This window comes from Spermophilus citellus (assembly GCF_964194105.1).
Source record: "Spermophilus citellus genome assembly, chromosome: X".
Taxonomy (NCBI): domain Eukaryota; kingdom Metazoa; phylum Chordata; class Mammalia; order Rodentia; family Sciuridae; genus Spermophilus; species Spermophilus citellus.
The window spans coordinates 4,205,995-4,227,787 of NC_138190.1; the positions used below are offsets into that span (position 1 = coordinate 4,205,995).

General features: G+C 50.0%; 1 protein-coding gene across 1 annotated transcript in view; it reads right to left on the reverse strand.

Annotated features, from left to right (window-relative positions):
* The window catches only part of ANOS1 (anosmin 1), a 155,884-nt gene that overhangs the window by 21,017 nt on the left and 113,074 nt on the right, over positions 1–21,793 (reverse strand). Inside the window, exons 7-8 of the mRNA XM_081276515.1 lie at positions 20,199–20,404; positions 16,129–16,273 (exon numbers count right to left, since the gene is read on the reverse strand). Of these exons, the coding sequence (XP_081132641.1) occupies positions 16,129–16,273; positions 20,199–20,404 (351 nt within the window). The remainder of the gene's footprint in view (positions 1–16,128; positions 16,274–20,198; positions 20,405–21,793) is intronic.

Sequence of the window (21,793 nt, forward strand, 5' to 3'; positions counted from 1 at the left end):
TCCCTCAGAGACCAGGGAGGCTGCTCCCCCCTCCCATGCACAGGACAGCACCAACCACCAGAAGGTCTGGCCCCACCCTCTACAGTGTCCAGTTGGAGAACCTACAGGGGAGAGTCTTGGAAAGAAAGAACAGGACAATCTCTAGGAGAACAAACCTTCACTATTCTTATTACTACTCTATGAAATAAGAAGCAACACTTAACTAAGAAATGAGAGGCCGCCTCCCTGGTCAGTCTCTTCCCAGGGAGAAGCGGGAGTGGGCGGCCAGGGGTGAGGGGTCAACAGTCTCCTAGAGTCGGGGCTCCTCAGGTGACACAGAGGAGGGCTGGGGAGTGGCAGACCGGTGAGTCCAAGCAGTGACCAGTCTGCGGGTGGCCAAGAGCCTCCCCGTGGGGTAGAGCGGAGTCAGTAGGAGACGATGGTGACTGTAGGTCTGTATCTGAAATTAAGGTGGCTGTGGGGCCCTGTGGGGGCCGTCAGGGGTACCATCTGCCTGGCTGGCTTTCGGGGCTCAGGGGGGCTCTTCTGCTGAGGCTGCTGAGTCGGGTGGCCAGGCCCGAGGCCCCTGGACTGGGGGGCACCTGCGCCCGGGTCTCCAGCTGCAGGACAGTGTCCTTGGCCGGTGCAGTACCTGCACCAGGGGACACAGCGGGCGCGGCCAGCCAAGGGGTGTCAGGGTCTCCTGGGCACTGGGCGGAAGATTCTGGTGAGAGGACCCGGCTGGGGTGCGAAGGGCCGCACCACTCCCTTGCTGATCACAGGCACGAAAGCCGAGGGCCGGGGTTCCCGGGTCTTTGGGGGATCTGGAACCTCAAGTGGGCCGACGATTCCTGTCGCAGGACCCAGCTGGGGCGCGAAGGGCCGCACCACTCCCTTGCTGATCACAGGCACGAAAGCAGATGGCCGGGCCTCCGGGGTCTTCGGGGGATCTGGAACCTCAAGGTTGGGGCTCTCTGGCTTGGTGTCCTGGGGCTTGGCGACCTGGGGCTTGGGGACCTCAGGCTCTGGCTTCTCAAACCAGAGAGGACCGTCCACCTTCTTTCTGCCTTTGGGGCACTTGCTGAGGGCCTGGAGCACCGTGGCCTTGGCGCACGGGTCTGCGATGGGCGCCACGGGAGGGCGCGCGTAGCGGGTCCCCTGGCGCTGGGGCCGGTTGATGAGGACTGTGACCGCGCTGCGGGTCCGACGTCGCCTCTGGGCACCCGGAGACCCTCCTTTGGTGTGGCCGGGGCAAGGAGCGCTCAGCCCCGCCTTCAAGAGCTGCCAGAGAGGGGGCTTGGGCGCCCCAGGCTGGGCATCCGGGGGGTCCGCTGGCCTGGGGCCTTCAATTGGCTCAGTCTTTGGCACGATGCGGGGCAGGGCTCGGGAGAGGACAAAGAACCCCGGGAAGATGAGGGCAGGATGGAAGAGCCCTGGGTCCCCGGGACGGCGCACGGACCTGGGGCTGGCAGAACCGGGCTCCTGCGCACGGCAGGACGGCAGCGCGGCCCAGGCGGTGTGCAGGTACCTGTTCAGGCAACTGGCCAGGGAGCCGCCCATGAGCGCGGGGCTGCAGGGGCTGCTTCCCGATGAGTGGCATCGAGATGAGAAGCCACAGTACACTGTTCAAGTGGTGCTTGGTGTCCAGGCAAGCCAAGCGCGTGGGAGCCCGGTTGCTATGTCCCCCAACCTCGAGGACACTAGGACGTCACAGCAGGAGGCAACAGCCCAGGTCCCACCCTCTTTGGAGGGCAGCGGAAGCGCAGTCCTCTCTCCTGGCTCTGCTGCTCGTGCACACGCGCTCTGGGTAGGAGGGCCTTGACCTGCTTCTCCTTTCACCTGAGAAGAATTTCTGCAGTCAGCAATGGGATGAGGATTCGCTGGAGGAACCCAACCAACAGGAGGCACAATGATAAAAAGGGGACTTATTAGGTCGGCTCCTGCGACCAGACGCTGGAGAGTCCACCACAGCCGTCTGCAGGCTGGAGAGCTGGGAGAACCAGGAGCCGCACCATCCAGGAGGCTGGGCCCAGGACCAGAGGGATCCACCGTCTTCCCTGGTCCAAGACCCCAGGCTTCTGGAAATTCCCTGCAGAATCACTGGCACAGTCCACTTGGGAAGAGGGAAGAAGCCAGAGTCCACAACCTGAGTGGGTCGCAGGACCCATCAAGAGCCCCTTGGAGAAGAGGGGCGCTCTCCTGGGGCTTCCGTGTGCTCTGCAAACAGTCATGCTATTGATCTGAGCGGCCCGGCTTAGGGAGGGTCTCCTCTCCAACTGGCTCGGCCAGAAGCCAATCACCTATATCCAGCATCTGCTTTGAGGAGATGTGACACTGAACATGAATGAGTCAGACCTGTATTTATAATGTTAGTCTGTATCCCCTGCATCTCAACAGGGAAGACCATGAAGCTCAAGTTTCAGTACCCGGTAGAGAGACTTTGAATAGAAAGCACAGCCCAGGCAGAGTGTCCAAAGGACCTGAGCCTGGTGTCTGTCCTTCTTTACCAAGTCAGAAACACAATTTCATACTTTTTGTGTAATTTATATAATGGAATAATATTAACTGTATTAAGTAATACAAATTATTACATTATAATTATTAATGTGCCAGTTAATATTTCAAAATGTTTCAACTAACTTTATTAATAAGTGACTAATCTACTACATATTTAATGAACAGCCTGTACGCTATGTAAACGTCGAGATGCACACATCAGTTTGAAACAAGGAGATCCTGAGATCATTGACTAATAGTTATGTAACCTACATCCTGCAAAAGACATTGTGCTATACAAACTGAGTAGTTTGTATAGCACTTGATACTTTTTAGTCTTTTTTATCTGAAAGCATGTTATAGATATTTCAACTTTTCTTTCCTTTTTTTTTGGGGGGGGGGGAACTTAGCTGTAGATTGGTGTCTTGAACTGGGGGCAATTTGGTTGTTTGGAAAGTGCCTGGAGACACTGTGGATTGGCACAGCTGTCCCTCAGAGACCAGGGAGGCTGCTCCCCCCTCCCATGCACAGGACAGCACCAACCACCAGAAGGTCTGGCCCCACCCTCTACAGTGTCCAGTTGGAGAACCTACAGGGGAGAGTCTTGGAAAGAAAGAACAGGACAATCTCTAGGAGAACAAACCTTCACTATTCTTATTACTACTCTATGAAATAAGAAGCAACACTTAACTAAGAAATGAGAGGCCGCCTCCCTGGTCAGTCTCTTCCCAGGGAGAAGCGGGAGTGGGCGGCCAGGGGTGAGGGGTCAACAGTCTCCTAGAGTCGGGGCTCCTCAGGTGACACAGAGGAGGGCTGGGGAGTGGCAGACCGGTGAGTCCAAGCAGTGACCAGTCTGCGGGTGGCCAAGAGCCTCCCCGTGGGGTAGAGCGGAGTCAGTAGGAGACGATGGTGACTGTAGGTCTGTATCTGAAATTAAGGTGGCTGTGGGGCCCTGTGGGGGCCGTCAGGGGTACCATCTGCCTGGCTGGCTTTCGGGGCTCAGGGGGGCTCTTCTGCTGAGGCTGCTGAGTCGGGTGGCCAGGCCCGAGGCCCCTGGACTGGGGGGCACCTGCGCCCGGGTCTCCAGCTGCAGGACAGTGTCCTTGGCCGGTGCAGTACCTGCACCAGGGGACACAGCGGGCGCGGCCAGCCAAGGGGTGTCAGGGTCTCCTGGGCACTGGGCGGAAGATTCTGGTGAGAGGACCCGGCTGGGGTGCGAAGGGCCGCACCACTCCCTTGCTGATCACAGGCACGAAAGCCGAGGGCCGGGGTTCCCGGGTCTTTGGGGGATCTGGAACCTCAAGTGGGCCGACGATTCCTGTCGCAGGACCCAGCTGGGGCGCGAAGGGCCGCACCACTCCCTTGCTGATCACAGGCACGAAAGCAGATGGCCGGGCCTCCGGGGTCTTCGGGGGATCTGGAACCTCAAGGTTGGGGCTCTCTGGCTTGGTGTCCTGGGGCTTGGCGACCTGGGGCTTGGGGACCTCAGGCTCTGGCTTCTCAAACCAGAGAGGACCGTCCACCTTCTTTCTGCCTTTGGGGCACTTGCTGAGGGCCTGGAGCACCGTGGCCTTGGCGCACGGGTCTGCGATGGGCGCCACGGGAGGGCGCGCGTAGCGGGTCCCCTGGCGCTGGGGCCGGTTGATGAGGACTGTGACCGCGCTGCGGGTCCGACGTCGCCTCTGGGCACCCGGAGACCCTCCTTTGGTGTGGCCGGGGCAAGGAGCGCTCAGCCCCGCCTTCAAGAGCTGCCAGAGAGGGGGCTTGGGCGCCCCAGGCTGGGCATCCGGGGGGTCCGCTGGCCTGGGGCCTTCAATTGGCTCAGTCTTTGGCACGATGCGGGGCAGGGCTCGGGAGAGGACAAAGAACCCCGGGAAGACGAGGGCAGGATGGAAGAGCCCTGGGTCCCCGGGACGGCGCACGGACCTGGGGCTGGCAGAACCGGGCTCCTGCGCACGGCAGGACGGCAGCGCGGCCCAGGCGGTGTGCAGGTACCTGTTCAGGCAACTGGCCAGGGAGCCGCCCATGAGCGCGGGGCTGCAGGGGCTGCTTCCCGATGAGTGGCATCGAGATGAGAAGCCACAGTACACTGTTCAAGTGGTGCTTGGTGTCCAGGCAAGCCAAGCGCGTGGGAGCCCGGTTGCTATGTCCCCCAACCTCGAGGACACTAGGACGTCACAGCAGGAGGCAACAGCCCAGGTCCCACCCTCTTTGGAGGGCAGCGGAAGCGCAGTCCTCTCTCCTGGCTCTGCTGCTCGTGCACACGCGCTCTGGGTAGGAGGGCCTTGACCTGCTTCTCCTTTCACCTGAGAAGAATTTCTGCAGTCAGCAATGGGATGAGGATTCGCTGGAGGAACCCAACCAACAGGAGGCACAATGATAAAAAGGGGACTTATTAGGTCGGCTCCTGCGACCAGACGCTGGAGAGTCCACCACAGCCGTCTGCAGGCTGGAGAGCTGGGAGAACCAGGAGCCGCACCATCCAGGAGGCTGGGCCCAGGACCAGAGGGATCCACCGTCTTCCCTGGTCCAAGACCCCAGGCTTCTGGAAATTCCCTGCAGAATCACTGGCACAGTCCACTTGGGAAGAGGGAAGAAGCCAGAGTCCACAACCTGAGTGGGTCGCAGGACCCATCAAGAGCCCCTTGGAGAAGAGGGGCGCTCTCCTGGGGCTTCCGTGTGCTCTGCAAACAGTCATGCTATTGATCTGAGCGGCCCGGCTTAGGGAGGGTCTCCTCTCCAACTGGCTCGGCCAGAAGCCAATCACCTATATCCAGCATCTGCTTTGAGGAGATGTGACACTGAACATGAATGAGTCAGACCTGTATTTATAATGTTAGTCTGTATCCCCTGCATCTCAACAGGGAAGACCATGAAGCTCAAGTTTCAGTACCCGGTAGAGAGACTTTGAATAGAAAGCACAGCCCAGGCAGAGTGTCCAAAGGACCTGAGCCTGGTGTCTGTCCTTCTTTACCAAGTCAGAAACACAATTTCATACTTTTTGTGTAATTTATATAATGGAATAATATTAACTGTATTAAGTAATACAAATTATTACATTATAATTATTAATGTGCCAGTTAATATTTCAAAATGTTTCAACTAACTTTATTAATAAGTGACTAATCTACTACATATTTAATGAACAGCCTGTACGCTATGTAAACGTCGAGATGCACACATCAGTTTGAAACAAGGAGATCCTGAGATCATTGACTAATAGTTATGTAACCTACATCCTGCAAAAGACATTGTGCTATACAAACTGAGTAGTTTGTATAGCACTTGATACTTTTTAGTCTTTTTTATCTGAAAGCATGTTATAGATATTTCAACTTTTCTTTCCTTTTTTTTTGGGGGGGGGGGAACTTAGCTGTAGATTGGTGTCTTGAACTGGGGGCAATTTGGTTGTTTGGAAAGTGCCTGGAGACACTGTGGATTGGCACAGCTGTCCCTCAGAGACCAGGGAGGCTGCTCCCCCCTCCCATGCACAGGACAGCACCAACCACCAGAAGGTCTGGCCCCACCCTCTACAGTGTCCAGTTGGAGAACCTACAGGGGAGAGTCTTGGAAAGAAAGAACAGGACAATCTCTAGGAGAACAAACCTTCACTATTCTTATTACTACTCTATGAAATAAGAAGCAACACTTAACTAAGAAATGAGAGGCCGCCTCCCTGGTCAGTCTCTTCCCAGGGAGAAGCGGGAGTGGGCGGCCAGGGGTGAGGGGTCAACAGTCTCCTAGAGTCGGGGCTCCTCAGGTGACACAGAGGAGGGCTGGGGAGTGGCAGACCGGTGAGTCCAAGCAGTGACCAGTCTGCGGGTGGCCAAGAGCCTCCCCGTGGGGTAGAGCGGAGTCAGTAGGAGACGATGGTGACTGTAGGTCTGTATCTGAAATTAAGGTGGCTGTGGGGCCCTGTGGGGGCCGTCAGGGGTACCATCTGCCTGGCTGGCTTTCGGGGCTCAGGGGGGCTCTTCTGCTGAGGCTGCTGAGTCGGGTGGCCAGGCCCGAGGCCCCTGGACTGGGGGGCACCTGCGCCCGGGTCTCCAGCTGCAGGACAGTGTCCTTGGCCGGTGCAGTACCTGCACCAGGGGACACAGCGGGCGCGGCCAGCCAAGGGGTGCCTGGGTCTCCTGGGCACTGGGCGGAAGATTCTGGTGAGAGGACCCGGCTGGGGCGCGAAGGGCCGCGCCACTCCCTTGCTGATCACAGGCACGAAAGCCGAGGGCCGGGGTTCCCGGGTCTTTGGGGGATCTGGAACCTCAAGTGGGCCGACGATTCCTGTCGCAGGACCCAGCTGGGGCGCGAAGGGCCGCACCACTCCCTTGCTGATCACAGGCACGAAAGCCGAGGGCCGGGGTTCCCGGGTCTTCGGCGGCTCCGAGCTCTTCGGGGGGTCCGGGCTCTTCGGGGGCTCCGGACTCTGAGGGGGCTCTGAAACCTCAAGCTTAGGGACCTTGGGCTCGGGGCCCTCGGGCTCCGGCATCTCAAACCAGAGGGGCCCATCAAACTTCCTCTTGCCCTTGGGACACTTGCTGAGGGCCTGGAGCACGGTGGCCTTGGCGCACGGGTCTGGGGTGGGCTCCACGGGTGGGCACTTGTAGAGGGTCCCTGGGCGCTGGGAGGCATTGATGAGGACTGTGACCTGGCTGTGGGCCCCAGGGCGCCTCCTGGGTCCTGGAGGCTTGGTGTGGCCGGGGCGAGGAGCGCTGCGTCCCTGCTTCAAGATCTCCCAGAGAGACTGCTTGGGCTCATTGGGCTGCGCCTCCGCCTGGAGATCCGCTGGCACGAGCGGGGGCAGGGTTCGGGAGAGGACAAAGAACCCCGGGAAGACGAGCTCAGGATGGAAGAGCCCCGGGTCCCGGGGACAGCGCCTGGGGCTGGCAGAATCGGGCTCCTGCGCGCAGCCGGGCAGCGGCGCGGTCCAGGGGCTGCGCGGGTGACTTTTTAGGTACCTGGTCAGGTAGCCGCCCATGAGAGCGGTGCGTGGGGGGGCTGCTTCAGGATGGGAGGCGTCGAGATCAGAGACCAAAGGGACACTGTCCACGAGGCGTTGATATCCAGGGGGCCCCGGTTGCTAGGACCCCGCAGGCCCGAGAACGCCTGGACGTCACAGTGAGTGGAACAGGCGGGGGCCCCGGGCTCTTTGGAGGGCCAGGGAAGCCTCATCCTCTGTCCTTCCACTGAGGGTCCAGTACCCTAGCAGGGCCTTGCTCCTGCTTCTACTTTTTTAGAATTAACAGGAAATGTAAAAAGGGGACTTATTAGGTCGGCTCCTGCGACCAGACGCTGGAGAGTCCACCACGGCCGCCGTCTGCAGGCTGGAGAGCTGGGAGAACCAGGAGCCGCACCATCCAGGAGGCTGGGCCCAGGACCAGAGGGATCCACCGTCTTCCCTGGTCCAAGACCCCAGGCTTCTGGAAACTCCCTGCAGAATCACTGGCACAGTCCACTTGGGAAGAGGGAAGAAGCCAGAGTCCACAACCTGAGTGGGTCGCAGGACCCATCAAGAGCCCCTTGGAGAAGAAGAGAGCTCTCCGGGGGCTGCCCTGTGCTCTGCAAACAGTCATCCTATTGATGTGAGCGGGCCGCTTAGGGAGGGTCTCCTCTCCAACTGGCTCGGCCAGAAGCCAATCACTCCAAGACACACCCTCCTGGACACACCCAGAATCTTCTTCATCCTCACCTCTTAAACCAATCCAGTCGGCAATTCCACTTAACCATTTCAGCTATTGGAGAGGGGCACTGGCCACACTGTCAACATGAACATAGCTGGGCTGGTGGAGCCCGCCTGCAGGGGCACCAGCTCAGGAGTCTGAGGCAGGAGGATAGCAAGTCTGAGGTCAGCCTCAGCAACTAGTGAGGCGCTAAGCAGTTTAGCAAGACCATGTCTGTAAATTCAGGGGGAAAAGGGGTTGGGTATGAGGCTTAGTAGTTAAGCGCCCCTGGGCTCAACCCTTAGAAACCTGTCCCCCAAACTGATCCTAGCACACTGGGGTGCTCTTTTAGGGAAAAAACAACTAGTCTTATCAGGAAGGATGGTTATGTTTCAATCTCCTGAGATGGTTGTTAATATCACTTTTTTCAATTTAGTGTTGAAGGAAATGGCTAAGATCATCCAGGATGATCTATTCACCCTAGCGGTGTTGATTTTATATGGACTTTCCCATAGTGTTCAGCTCCACATGTTCATATATGATGGGTTTCCTCTCGGAACATCAGTGCTATGTCCTTCCTTTCATTTCTATTGGTCATCTTGGAGTAGAGTGAGGCGCGTTTCCCACTGATGGTTGGAAACTTTCAATTTAAAAAACAAATTGTCAATGGGTCGTTGGGGAATTGATTGTACTGCTTATAAGTCTATTAAAGGTAGTGTGTATCCCTCTTTTTTGAAGAAAATTTCCTTTTCAAAGCACACCTATGAGAAAGCAACTGGGAAGTCCTAAATGCTAAAATGGAAATATCTGGGGACAAAATACAGAAACTAAGGAGGCAACAAATTAGAGGGCGGCACCCCTTCACCCAGGTTTAAAATGAGGACTGAGTGGAGAAGACAGTACTAGACTCACTGAGGAAGAGTGAAGAGTTTTGAGGTCACACAGGGCCAAGTGTCTGGCTCTTAGGGTGGGGTCAGCCAGTGGGTGGAAGGGAATGAGGAACCTGTCTTCCCTCCATGAGGTCGTTTTTTGGCCAATTCCTTATTTAAGAAAGGATCCCCAGCTCTGTGATGTGAAAAGAGATTTCTAGAAGAGCCAGATGGGATATGAAAGCAAGTGTGAGTGCATTCCAGGAAAATCTTAGGTACCAAACAGGTTTAGGGTGGGAGTGGCCCCTGGGCCCTGGTTTGCACGTCTCTGATAAAGAGCTGTTAGCATACACTAAAGATGAGGAAAAGGAGCACTTGAACAAATATAAAAATCACATCCAGTTTGACAAACTTCCAAGCAAACCATAATGGAGACTGAATCCCAGAGCTGTCTGGGACTAAAGTATGTCCTCCTCGCCAGGGACTGAGTCCAGTAGTGGGACAGGCACCTTTATGGGGCCAATTCCTAACACATCTTCAACATGGTGTTGGTTTTATTCTAGCTAAAACTGTTTGGAGAAACAAAGAACCAGCTGTGACATCTAAGATCCCAGGACCACTCCTTATTTATTGTTTTCTTTTAGGTTCCAAGATTATGCTTGGATCATTTCATATTGAACTGAGCCTATCTAGAAAGGTTCACACCTGCCGTCTCTGTGACCTGAACTGAGCATGCCCAGAGGTGCTCAAGTCTGCCACCTTTAAATGTCTGTGTTTTTCACCTGAACCTTTCACAATGACTTTAAGCTCAACATGCACAGACATGTGTCCACCAACTTCTTTTCTCCAACCATGATCCTGAACTGACGGTATCAGAAATGTACATCCTCACCCAGACCTGCTCAGGGACAGGCCCAGCCCCAACGTGAATATGGATAGACTCCCAGAATAAAATTGCACGCTCCTTTGATTGGGGAGAGCTTTGCTTTGCAGCTAGCTCCAGTTCTGTCCTTAATCACTGTAGGTAATACCTCTTCTCCATTTTTTTATTTTCTTGCTGGGCACAATAGCTGTGCATTCTCCAAGAAGTGGATCTCTTGCACTGGGTTGTGAGTGTTCATCGTCAACTCACACAACTCAGTAATGATGAAAGAAAAAGAAAAAAACACGTTTCCCTTTCACTCTTGTACTGGATTGACAGTTTGTACACGCAGACATTGTGCTCTTTCATGGAAGTCTTCTCTGCCTCTTGAAGTTCCAATAGCCCTTGGAGAGGTGCATTAAGATACATTGATTCTAGACACATGGGCAATGTGGTATCAAGGTTTCCTAACAAAGCTAGGATGACCCCATTCTTTGGAAGGTGGGAAGAAGAGGGAAGGCGAGGCGGAGTGGGAAAGCTCTCCCTAACCAGGGGAAGGCAGGGTGCATTAGGGAGAGTCAGGCTGCCGAAGAAACTTGGCACGGCCCGTGCATTGTTTCCTTGGGGTGACCTGTCCACTGAGTGACCTGTCTTAAGGACTGCTAATGGTGATGCACAGTGCCCAGGTCTAATGGTTGTGGCCACCAGCATGGAGTGACCTAATCCCAGTTCTACCCTACGTCTTTACTAAACTCACATTCAGCAGTCAAGGTGCTCAGAGGGCCTTTTCCATTTCTAAAGTCTTTGAACATCTTTGATCTTCTCCAGCAGATAATAAAGTTGGCCGTCAAGATACTATGTCTTTTGTCGATGTGAATTTCGTCTTGCTATTTGCTTTTAAATCCTGTGCAAACTTTAATCTTTCACTAGAGAGGTAAGGACTTATTTTTGCATGCCTTGGGATTGAACCACTGTGGTTTTACTGGAAGAAATGGAGGGCAGAAATCCATTCACAAGTACGGTCGCTCAAGTGTGCCAGGGCTGCGGGACAGACACACACTGTGCACGCTGAAATGCTAGAGTGTGTGTCTGAGTTTATAGGACCGTCTCTTCCACTTTGGCATGAAGTCTGCTTTCTACTCGATAGTAGTCCTAAGTACTAAGAAAATCAAAGATTCATGCTATTTTTTCAAACACCCAAATTGAAACTAACTTTACAAATTAAGATATTCAGAGTATTCTTTCCATTTTTTTTTCATATTTTGCAAAGTCAGAAGAATTTTCCAGTTGCAGGAGGTAACAATAAAATATTGAGAGTCTGTCAACCTTGGAGTTATTCCTCCTGCCTCCAAGAAAGCACACTTCATTTCCATTAAAGACAGAGTTACCTCCTACAGCCTTCAAGGGAAACTTTTATAAAACTGCATGCACATTCAGCCTCTGCCTGCATAAAAATATTTATCACTAAAACCCCTGGTAGCCTGCAGACCTGGAAGAGTATAACTCAAAAAGTAATTTATATGCGGACAGTTACTACTCCCCCACTTCCTATAAAATATAATTTCTCTTGCTTAGAGTGTAAAGTTCTAATTACTCTTTACTTCCAGGTGGATCATGATGAAATATGGAGTGTTCTTGTAAAAGTCATACAGTAGTGTTTACGAGATTATATATCAAGCTTCAGATATGAAAGCTTGGCAAACATTCAGCTCTACCCCACATCATCTGTTACAAAGACAGTCTCTTCTGTAGAATAACCAGAGACCCAAGCAATGTAGGTTGCTGTAGGGAGTTTGCTCTGTGTTTTTGCTTTCGTTACTTTTCTGAACCTACAAGAGGTGCAAGATTATCCGTCAGCTGAATGCAGCTATTTCAAGGGAATCAGTCTTTAGAATAAAGCAACTGTTGTGAGGTTAGCCATCATACTCTCTTGGTTCAGGGAAGACACTGTCTAATTTTAAAAGATGATTATATGAGATCCTAACCCTTAGGGATCAATGAAATACCTTGGTTGTCAGGATCTTAATATTATGTATGGCAACTTACTCACTTAGCAGACCTAATTCTAGTGTCTATCCACAGGGTAGAAACTGTCACCCATAAAGAGAATTCCTCTGGAATGGTTAGCCGCATGATTAAAATGTGCAAACATCCTGGAAAAGACAGAGGACGCCGGTTGCTGGAAGATAACAAAAAAATACCATTTCTGTCTCCTTATTTTTACTCCTGTATCAGATGGATCAATTGAATGACACCTATAGAAAGCTCTGGAATGTTCTAGGAAGGAGATTGGATGGAAAAAACAAAGTAAGGAAAGGCGTGTTTTCAAAATGAATGCTTAGAAGATCCATCCAATGTACCCTGAGGTTCTAGGGAAGGAGAGGAATACCTTATTCATCCCGTCTCACTCGTATGCATGGTGCAGTGATTGAGTATACACAGGAGTCGGGATGGATGGCCCATACACACAGATGACCCATGTGGGATTACACACAGACCAGTGGTGTCTCGCCAAGACCGATGCTCACAACAGCGGACACAGGTGTGTGAGTTGGGAAGGCGTGTGTCTAGACACCACCGAGTCGAGTCGGTCAGACTATGACTGGTCCACTTGGATCACAGAGGAGAACCCTGGGAGAAGGGATGGATGTGCTTACACAAGAGGGGATTTATCTTACCGAGAGGGAGGGGCTTAAAATACTGTGGAATGTGGCCTAAGGGAAGAGAGAAAGGATTGGGACCTTTCTCCGAAGAAGGAGATCATCAAAGATCTTCCTGCAACAGTCACTAATATGGCATTATGTAAAATTGTGGATGTGTAACCGACGTGATTCTGCAATCTGCATTTGGGGTAAAATTGGGGGTTCATAACCCACTTCAATCTAATGTATGAAATATGATATGTCAAGAGCTTTGTAATGTTGTGAACAACCAATAAAAAAATAAATTTAAAAAAAAAAAAAAAGATCTTCCTGAAGAGGCTGAGGCAGGAGGATCAGGGGTTCGAAGCCAGCCTCAGCAACTCAAGTGCTAAGCAACTCAGTGAGACCCTGTCTCTAAATAAAATACAACCTAGGGCTGGGGCTGGGGCTCAGTGGTCGAGGGCCCCCGAGTTCAATCCCTGGTATCAAAAAAAAAAGAAGTCACTGAGTTTGCAGAGCTGGGTGAGGAGGGCCCAGGAAGACTGAGAAGGCCAGGCACGTGCTGTGGCCAAGGAGCGCTCCACAGACGCTTTCACGTGAGCGGGACCACGGCCAGACAGACTCCGGATGACGTAACCTCAACAATGAGCAGTTGAGGTTGCAGCTTCCCCCTGCTCGCTCCTGTTCTGGGAAGGCGCACATATTAAATTATGGGAGTTGGCAAACGCACTCCAGTTGCTAACGGGGAAAGAATGTTGTTGACTGGAAAGAGCCGGAGTGCAGAGGGCCATGCTCATTTCACAGCACGGGTGGAATCCCCACCGTCCACGGGAAAAGAAGCGATGCAGACGTTGGATGGACTCTGAAAAGATTTTGGTGTTGCAGAGAAATAAGGCGGCTAGCGGCTGAGGAGAGGGTTTGGGGGAAAAACAAGAAGAAAAGAAAGTGGAACTCTACAGGATGATGATTTGAATTTCATGAGAAAGAGCTGACAGGGTTTGAGCTACAGGAACAGCTGGACAGATGTCACAGATGATTTAAAATCGGAGACAAAGGACTTTCTGGCCCTGGTGAGGGGGGAAGGGGCTCGCGAGTTCATGGTTGGAGGCACTGGGTCAGGGGGCCTGCTGCCCTGCAGGTGGAGGTGCTGCGAGGCAGCTCAAAGCAGCACCGGTCAGGGGGGGGCAGAGGGAGTCACTCGCAGGTGGTCCAGGCCCGGGAGAGAATGGCCTCCCGCCTCCTTCTGCCTCCCAGGCTGGGTCCTCTGCCCTGCGTGCTCTGCCCAGCCCTTCCTGATCTGTGCCCTGCTTCTGTATGGAAAGGAGTCTGTGTGTCAGGAGCGCACAGAGGACTGGAGGCTCACGGGGAAGAATGTGGCGCTCATTCCCCTCCTCCGTGTTAGCTCTTTCTTCTCCCAGGGTTCCCCAGGGCTCTGCAGGCAATGCAGAGGGCCCTGCATCTTTATTCTACATTTATGGCCCAAATTCAAGATCAGGCACTTTTAAGGCAGAGACCAGAATACATCCAGTGTTGGGAAAAATGTCTATGTGTGTGTGCGCACGTGTGTGTGTGTGTGTGTGCGCGTGTGTGTGCACACTCAGTCCTCCATATCTGTAGGCTCCACATCTGTGGATTCTACAGAATATAGGTCAAAAATACGTGGGAAAAACATGGCTGTTGTATGCAACACATGGTGACTTTTCCTTCTTATATTTTTCAATCTTTATTTCTTTATTTTTATGTGATGCCGAGGATCGAACCCAGTGCCTCACCCATAGGAGGCAAGCGCTCTACCACTGAGCCCCAGACCCAGTCTCCTTTTTCTCGTTAATAGTTCCTAAACGAAACACTAGACCAAGCATGCACATAGTATTGACGTTGTATCGTAAGTCATGATGGTTTACGGTGCATGGGGGTGGGTATGTGCATGGGTTAGTTGGAAAGATCATGCTATTTTATGTAAAGGATTTGACTTCCCTTGGATTTGGGTATCCATGGGACAGTGGTCTGGGAACCAATCTCCCAGAGACACTGAGAAATGACTGTATTTGTATAGGTGAGTGCATATGTGATGTGAATATGTACACACATTTTACACTATATTTATAGAAAATTTTACAGGACATATACACTATACAGAGGATGTACATCATATATATATATATAGTATCATGCAATTAAAGGGTATTACGCACTATGTATGTCTGTGTAGTGTAGCATAGTATTTCTAGCATCATAGACAATCACGTTCCAATTCACAGGCCTACATTTCAGTGCAAAGAATGAATGAATGACTAGATTTAAAAGCGAATGAAGCTGTTGGGTTTGGTGGCACACGCCTGTAATCCCAGGGGCTCTGGAGGCTGAGGTGGGAGGATCACAAGTTCAAAGCCAGCCTCAGCCACACAGTGAGGTCATAAGCAACTCAGGAGACCCTGTGTCTAGATAAAACATTAAAAAAGGGTTGGAGATGTGGCTCAGTGATTAAGTGCCCCTGGGTTTCATCCCTAGTACCAAAAAAAAAAAAAAAAAAAAAAAAAAAAAAAAAAGAATGAAGCTTCTTAACACATAGAAATAGTTCCATGAGATGTTTTAAGGAACAGTTATAGAGTACCCAGACTTATACATAAAAGTTGACCCCTTTGAATCTATTTAATCTCCAGAGAGAGGATTTCTCCAAAAGCCAGGAAGCTGTGATTCTGGTACTTGTAGAAAGTGTCATATCCAACCAACCTGCTCATTTGGAGCCTGCCTTTTCCCCAGGTGATGAAAGATAATCATGAGCAATTGCTGCATCTAACTCTGCAGAGCTAGTGTCGCCTCTGCGAAGTTGAGTGCATTCTTTGTCTTCTGATCAAGACCCACTCCATGCGGGAGGCAGAGTTCTGCTAGTCTAATGAACCAATGGCCCTAGGTTCCCCAGGACAAGGGGTCTTGTCCCTGGCCATCTCTCTCATTCCTGCCCTGGTTCCCTGAGCCCTTTCCAAGTGCCCCGACACGGCAGTCCCTACCAGCCCCGCACACTGAACAAACCACAAACATCAAGGAACTTATTTTACAACTAAGATGTGCATGTCCTGTGAGACCCTCTTGTTTTGCTCGGTTGGTGACAAACATACTACTAAAGGGGACAAAAAGAATGGAAACAAGGAAAACCAATGTGGGAATTCTTAAGTAACTTCACTCAACGGAGCATTAGGTAACTGTCCAAAAAGTAACTCGACCATAGTGTGACACCAAGAAAAACAGGCCTGCCACACTTTCAGGAGAGAAACAAAATCTATAACCAGTTGACAGCTTGTGTTCTCTTTAGAGAGAAGTCTGCTTGTGCAAATAACAGAAGTGCAAAAATAGATGGCTCACAAGGTACCGCTTTCTTTCTTTTGGTGGTGGTCCTTGGGACGGAACCCAGGGACTCACCCGTGCTACACAAGTGCTCTACCACCGAGGTGCATCCTGCCCTGTTTTCTTGTTCAGTTTCCTTCACAACACCAAGACAAGTGCACCAACAACAAACACCACAAAGATGTCTCCAGAGGTGAAATTGTTTTGCACCTCATTCTTCCATAGATACACAGGCGTGTGTCACAATCGAGCTCAAGATGCACGTGGAGGTCACTTACTGTAATTGGTGGGGTGTGGGGACGTGAAGTGAAGAGACACCTTGGCGCTCTTGAGGCGGGTCTGCCCCCAGTATGTGATGGCCTGCAGTTCCACGGTGTAGTCGTAATCTGGCTGAAGTCTCTCCAGGACCACGAAATTCTGAAGCTGCAAACAGAGGGAGTATCCCCGAGCCCCATTAGAAACGGTCTTCGCCTCTCGTTTCCGTAGCAAATCTTACCAGACATTGTGAAGCATACCAACGTGTGGCTTGCATGGACCTTCAATTTCCCAAGGTCAGACACCGTGTGGATTTGCACCGTAGAAAATCCACTTTTACTGAGGATCAGAATAGATTTCACAAAAAGGCCAAAACCCATTAAATAATAATTGTCCTAATTCAACAACTGCATGTACAGGAGCAAATGATTTCAAACACACTTCCTTCTAGGCAGCAGTCTGAACAGAAAAGAGGGCTCTTCCTAATGAAGTTACAAAGGCTTGTGTTGCCAGAGACCCGGGACAGTTATGAGATGGCATTAATTGCCCTTCTTTGCTATCTGTTCTACATCTCCTGAGTGCAGTTCCACCAAAAGTTACAAAACACATCAGCTTCAAAAAAATACTTGAAGATATTTCTGCCATCATTATTGCCAATGTCAAACACTGACCCAATTTTCTATAGATGCTGCTGTTATTGAAAGGAAGTAAAGCAAAAACTGTATAATTGGCTTAATATCTTGGGGACAAGACAGGAATTCTGCAAAGGCTAAAGGAGAAGGTGATGCATCCAAGTGCACAGGGCAAGGCAGAATTAGAACTGAAGATTACACTTAGGAGAAGTTTAGTAAAGCCCCCTTCCAGGAACTTGAACTCAAGACAAAGAAAATCATTGCCTTAGAATTTAAAACACTCATGGAAATATAATGCACTTGGTCATTTAAAAAAGACAGGTAGGGGACAGGTGTAGTGGCACACGCCTATAATCTCAGTGACTCATGAGGCTGAGGTTGGAGGATCGTGAGTTAGACCAGCCTCAGCAACTTAGTGAGGCCCTAAGCAAGTTAGCGAGATATCTCAAAAATAAAAAAGCCTGGGATATGGCTCAGTAGTAGAAGGCCTTTGGGTTAAATCCGTGGTACCAAAAAAAAAAAAAAAAAAGGTGATATTGAAAAGAATGCTTTTCTATAAAGGGGTGGTCCTGGTGGTAATTAGCATTCATGAAGAAAAATATGTCAGTTATTAATGCAACATCAATCAACAGAGGATTAGTAGTATTCTTTCCAACAGAGAACATTCCAGCCTTCTATATTCAATGTGCTACTTTAAGATCATTCCAGTTTTACGTATCTAGTGACACTGTTGTCTGAAATGGTGAAACATTGAATCCTATAAGTAAATCTTTTGCTTAAATTCCTCTATTAGCTCTGGGTCAGATTCTGGACTCTGCCGTTGCGGCCCCTAGGTGACATCTGGGCTCAACAGCTCACCAGCCGGTATCCCACAGTGAGACTCTGCTTCCCCAAGGATGATTTCCTATTTTAACCACTAGCAGGTCTGCGTAAGTCTGGGTTCCCCATTTCCTTTAAGTAGGATTTATCTGTTTAATTGCATCTCATTCTTCCTAAACTCTATTTTCCGCCAGGTCAATTAAAATTCACTTTTCAAAGAGCCTTCACTTGGAAGTCCCCACTTTATTTAGTTACCATGGATATTAGAACAGCATCTTTTTTTTTTTAAGAGAGAGAGAGAGAGAGAGAGAGAGAGAGAATTTTTTAATATTTATTTTTTAGTTTTCGGCAGACACAACATCTTTGTTGGTATGTGGTGCTGAGGATCGAACCCGGGCTGCACGCATGCCAGGCGAGCATGCTACCGCTTGAGCCACATCCCCAGCCCCAGAACGGCATCTTAAGAAAAGGGAATAGTCGATCCCCAGGAAGAAATTCCTTGGTGTCTTATTTCTTTGGTGCTTTTCTGTTTTCTAATCTTATTGACCAGTTGGCCAAACTTTAATATCTCAAAGTGCAATAATTCACAAAGAATGTAGCTTGTCTCTTTTCCATAGGAAAATACAAAACACTCATGATATAGTTGACCCATAATTTGGGATACCCTGGGTGCTACGGTTTAGATATAAAGTGTCCCTCAAAAGCTCCTGCTGAGACAATGCGAGAATGTTCAGAGGTAAAATGAGTATATTATGGGGTGTAATCCAATTAGTGCATCAGTCCTCTGATAGGGATTAACTGGGTGGTAACTATAGGCAGGTGGGGTGTGTGTGGCTGCAGGAGGCGGGTTCTTGAGGGACATGCCTTTGGGATTTATATTTTGTCCATGGTGAGCAATCTCTCTCTCTCTCTGGGCTCATGGATACTTAAATTACTAACTGCACTGGATCATTGTGATTAATTTATGATTCATGCTTTGTTTATATAATGGGCATATGATACACATCAGTTGCTAATATCCCTCGTGTATCTTTGATGCTGTCTGGTTACGAATGTCATATAATGCCACCTGAAGTAGGGAACTTTAAATTTCATCATGTCATTTTTTTTTCCCCTTTGGATTCCAGTGATTTTACAAGGTTTGCTCTTGAGCTATTTCTATCAGACAAAACATGGCAGGATTCTTCAACATAAGAAATCAACCTGTATGACAATATCTTCAAAATGAAAATAGTTTTAACAGTTAAATACCAGTGATATGGGCTTTTGGAGACATAATTTATAATTCCAAGTAGCACAGATATCAAAATCTTTAGTGCAAAAAAAAATCCTATCTTTTAAAAAGTATTTTTAAACAGAACTCATTTGGGGAATCAACTTCATAAATGAGGGGGAAGAGTGTTTATATAAATGTTATAACATCAAAATAAAGGAAGGTACACCAAAAGTAAATCGAGTAGCTAACTCCTTTATGCACCAATGTGTCCTGTTCACGATGATAGAAATCTCACTGCAGAGAAGGGCTCAATGAAGATTTAATTCTTGGCATCTGGATGATAAAGCCCTTCAGATTCTTCTTAAATCAATGTGAAAAACACATAGTCCAACTGTACTTTCTAAGTTGTGTGCAGGTGGAAAAAATTGAAATAGGAGAATTATGAGTATTTGCCTTTCAATTTACAAGGTTCTTTTGACAGAGAGAGAGAGAGAGAGAGAGAGAGAGAGAGAGAGAGAGAGAGAGAGAGACCTGCGTATAAAGGACATCTTACATCATTTCATTTTTGAGGCTACATCGGTAAGAAGGAGGTGTGTTAATTGTAGCTTTGATTTCTGGAGGTGACGTTGTAACTGCCATTAGAATAAGAGTCCGTGAGTGGACTCAATTCAATTGTGTTTGCCTGGGATGGGACAGAAACCCTGGGCACACATGCTCCTTGGTGCTCAGTTACTCTAACAAACGCCTCAGAAGATCAGCTTAGAAAACATCTGTCCTGGCTGACAGTTTTAGAGGTCTCAGTGGCCCTTTTATTTGGTAGGGTGGGTATGGGGATTGAACTCAGAGGTACTTGACCACTGAGCCCCATCCCTGGCCCTATTTTGTATTTTATTTAGAGACAGGGTCTCACTGAGTTGCTTAGGGCCTCACTTTTGCTGAGGCTGGCTTTGAACTTGTGATCCTCCTGTCTCGGCCTCCCGAGCTGCTGGGATGACAGATGTGTGCCATGGCACCCAGCTGGAGACCCCTTTGCTGTGGGCCATGTATCATGGCCGGAGTAGGTGCACAGTAAAATTGCTCTTCTGATTGCTTAGAAGCCAAGGGGTAGAGGAAGGGGCTGGGGTCCTATTGTCCCCTGCAAGGACACACCTCCCAGTGACCCTTGGGTCCTGCCTCCTGAAGACTCCACCCCCTCCCCACAGCTCCAAGCAGGGGACCAACCCTTTAACACATACATGGACCTTCAGGGGACACTTATCCAACCCGCCCTAGAGGCCTGCTTCTGCTCTCCAGAGACACGGGCAGAATGAAGGGCAAGATGAGCCTTCCCTCTTGTGTCCCTCTTAGCTCAAGAGGGGCCACTCTTCCGACTTGGGGTCCACATACACCCTGCGCGCCGTGGCCCTCCTTCTTCGTTCCCACTCACCCCATCTGTGGTTTTCCTCCGCTTCTTCTTGGTGGGGACAAGGGACTTGTTGCTGACCGTCCAGCTCCAAAACACCTTGTAGTGGTGCACGGGGATATCTGGCTCCTCGGGGAGGTCCCAGGCAATGGTCACCATGACGGTCCCGTCACTGTTGACGGTGGAGTTGGCCAGCTGGAGGTTAGCGGGGGCTGGCGGTGCCGACGGATCTGTAACCCCAGGGAAAAGAGAAGCCATCTGAGTCGCCGACCAGGGTCAGCAGCGTGACACCAATTTTATGTGCATTGTCGTGTAATCCGATGACTTATGTATAACGTCCAGTTTTGCAATTTTACCCTTTCTGGTTTTCTGAAAACCAAAATCTCAATTGGGTGCTGAAGTCACCAGCTTACAAAACTCTGTATGGAGAAGGCATCGTGTGATTGCAGCCGGAGGATCTGCTCATTATTTCCAGTTGCAAATTGAGCACAGGCAGATGCCCCACACCACAGGCCACCTACAGATGCCCCCACAGCAGAACACAGCCCAGGGTTCCAGCTACAACGCCATCTGCACAGGAGGCCCAGAGAGACCATATCTAACAACATAGGAACCAAGAAACCAGGAGAAAATGTACCCACGTCACTGTCAGTCATTCCAAGCTTTGCAACAACGGCCAAGGGACTTATATTTAAAAAATCCCTAGCTTTCTGCAGTTTGGAGATTCCTTAGAAAACTTGGATTGGAACCACTATTTGACCCAGCTACCCAGTCCTCAGTCTATACCCAAAGGACTGAAAATCAGCACACTACAGGGACACAGCCACATCCATGTTTATAGCAGCTCAATTCACAAGAGCTAAAATGTGGAGCCAACCGAGGTGCCCTTCAATAGATGAATGGATAAAGAAACTGTGGTTTATATACACAATGGAATATTACTTAGCCATAAAGAAGAATGAAATGATGACATTTGCTGGTAAATGGACGGAGCTGGAGAATATCATGCCAAGTGAAATAAGCCAATCCCAAAGAATCAAAGGCCAAACTTTTTTTTCTGGTATGTGGATGCTGATTCACAATGGGGAGGGGATAGGGAAGAACAGAGGTACTTTGCATTAGGCAGAGGGGAGTGAAGGGAGGAGGAGTATGGGGTAGGAAGGACAGTGGAATGAATCAGACATGATTCCCCTAGGTACTTGTACGATTGCACGAATGGTGTGACTCTACACGGTGTACAACCAGAGAAATGAAAACTTGTGCTCCATTTGTGTACAGTGAATTGAAATTGAAATTCTGCTCTTTACGTACAACTAATTAGAACAAATACAAAAATAAAAAATAAATCCCTAGCTTTCTTCTGGGATCCACAGTGCCTGGGGCTTTATGTAGGCTAGTTACTTTGTTATTTAAAAAAAAGAAAGTTTCGTACATATTTTTAAAGAAGGGGGCCAATCCAAAGCTGGTGATTCCATGATTTTGCTAGATGGACAGGTTCCCCTCTAAACCATATTAGGAGTTCTCTGAGGGTGCCCACGATTTATGCCGGGATGTGCCAGGTCAGTAAGCCCAGGCAAGGCTCACGATACGCGTGTCAGGTAAACAGGTCATCTGAAGAG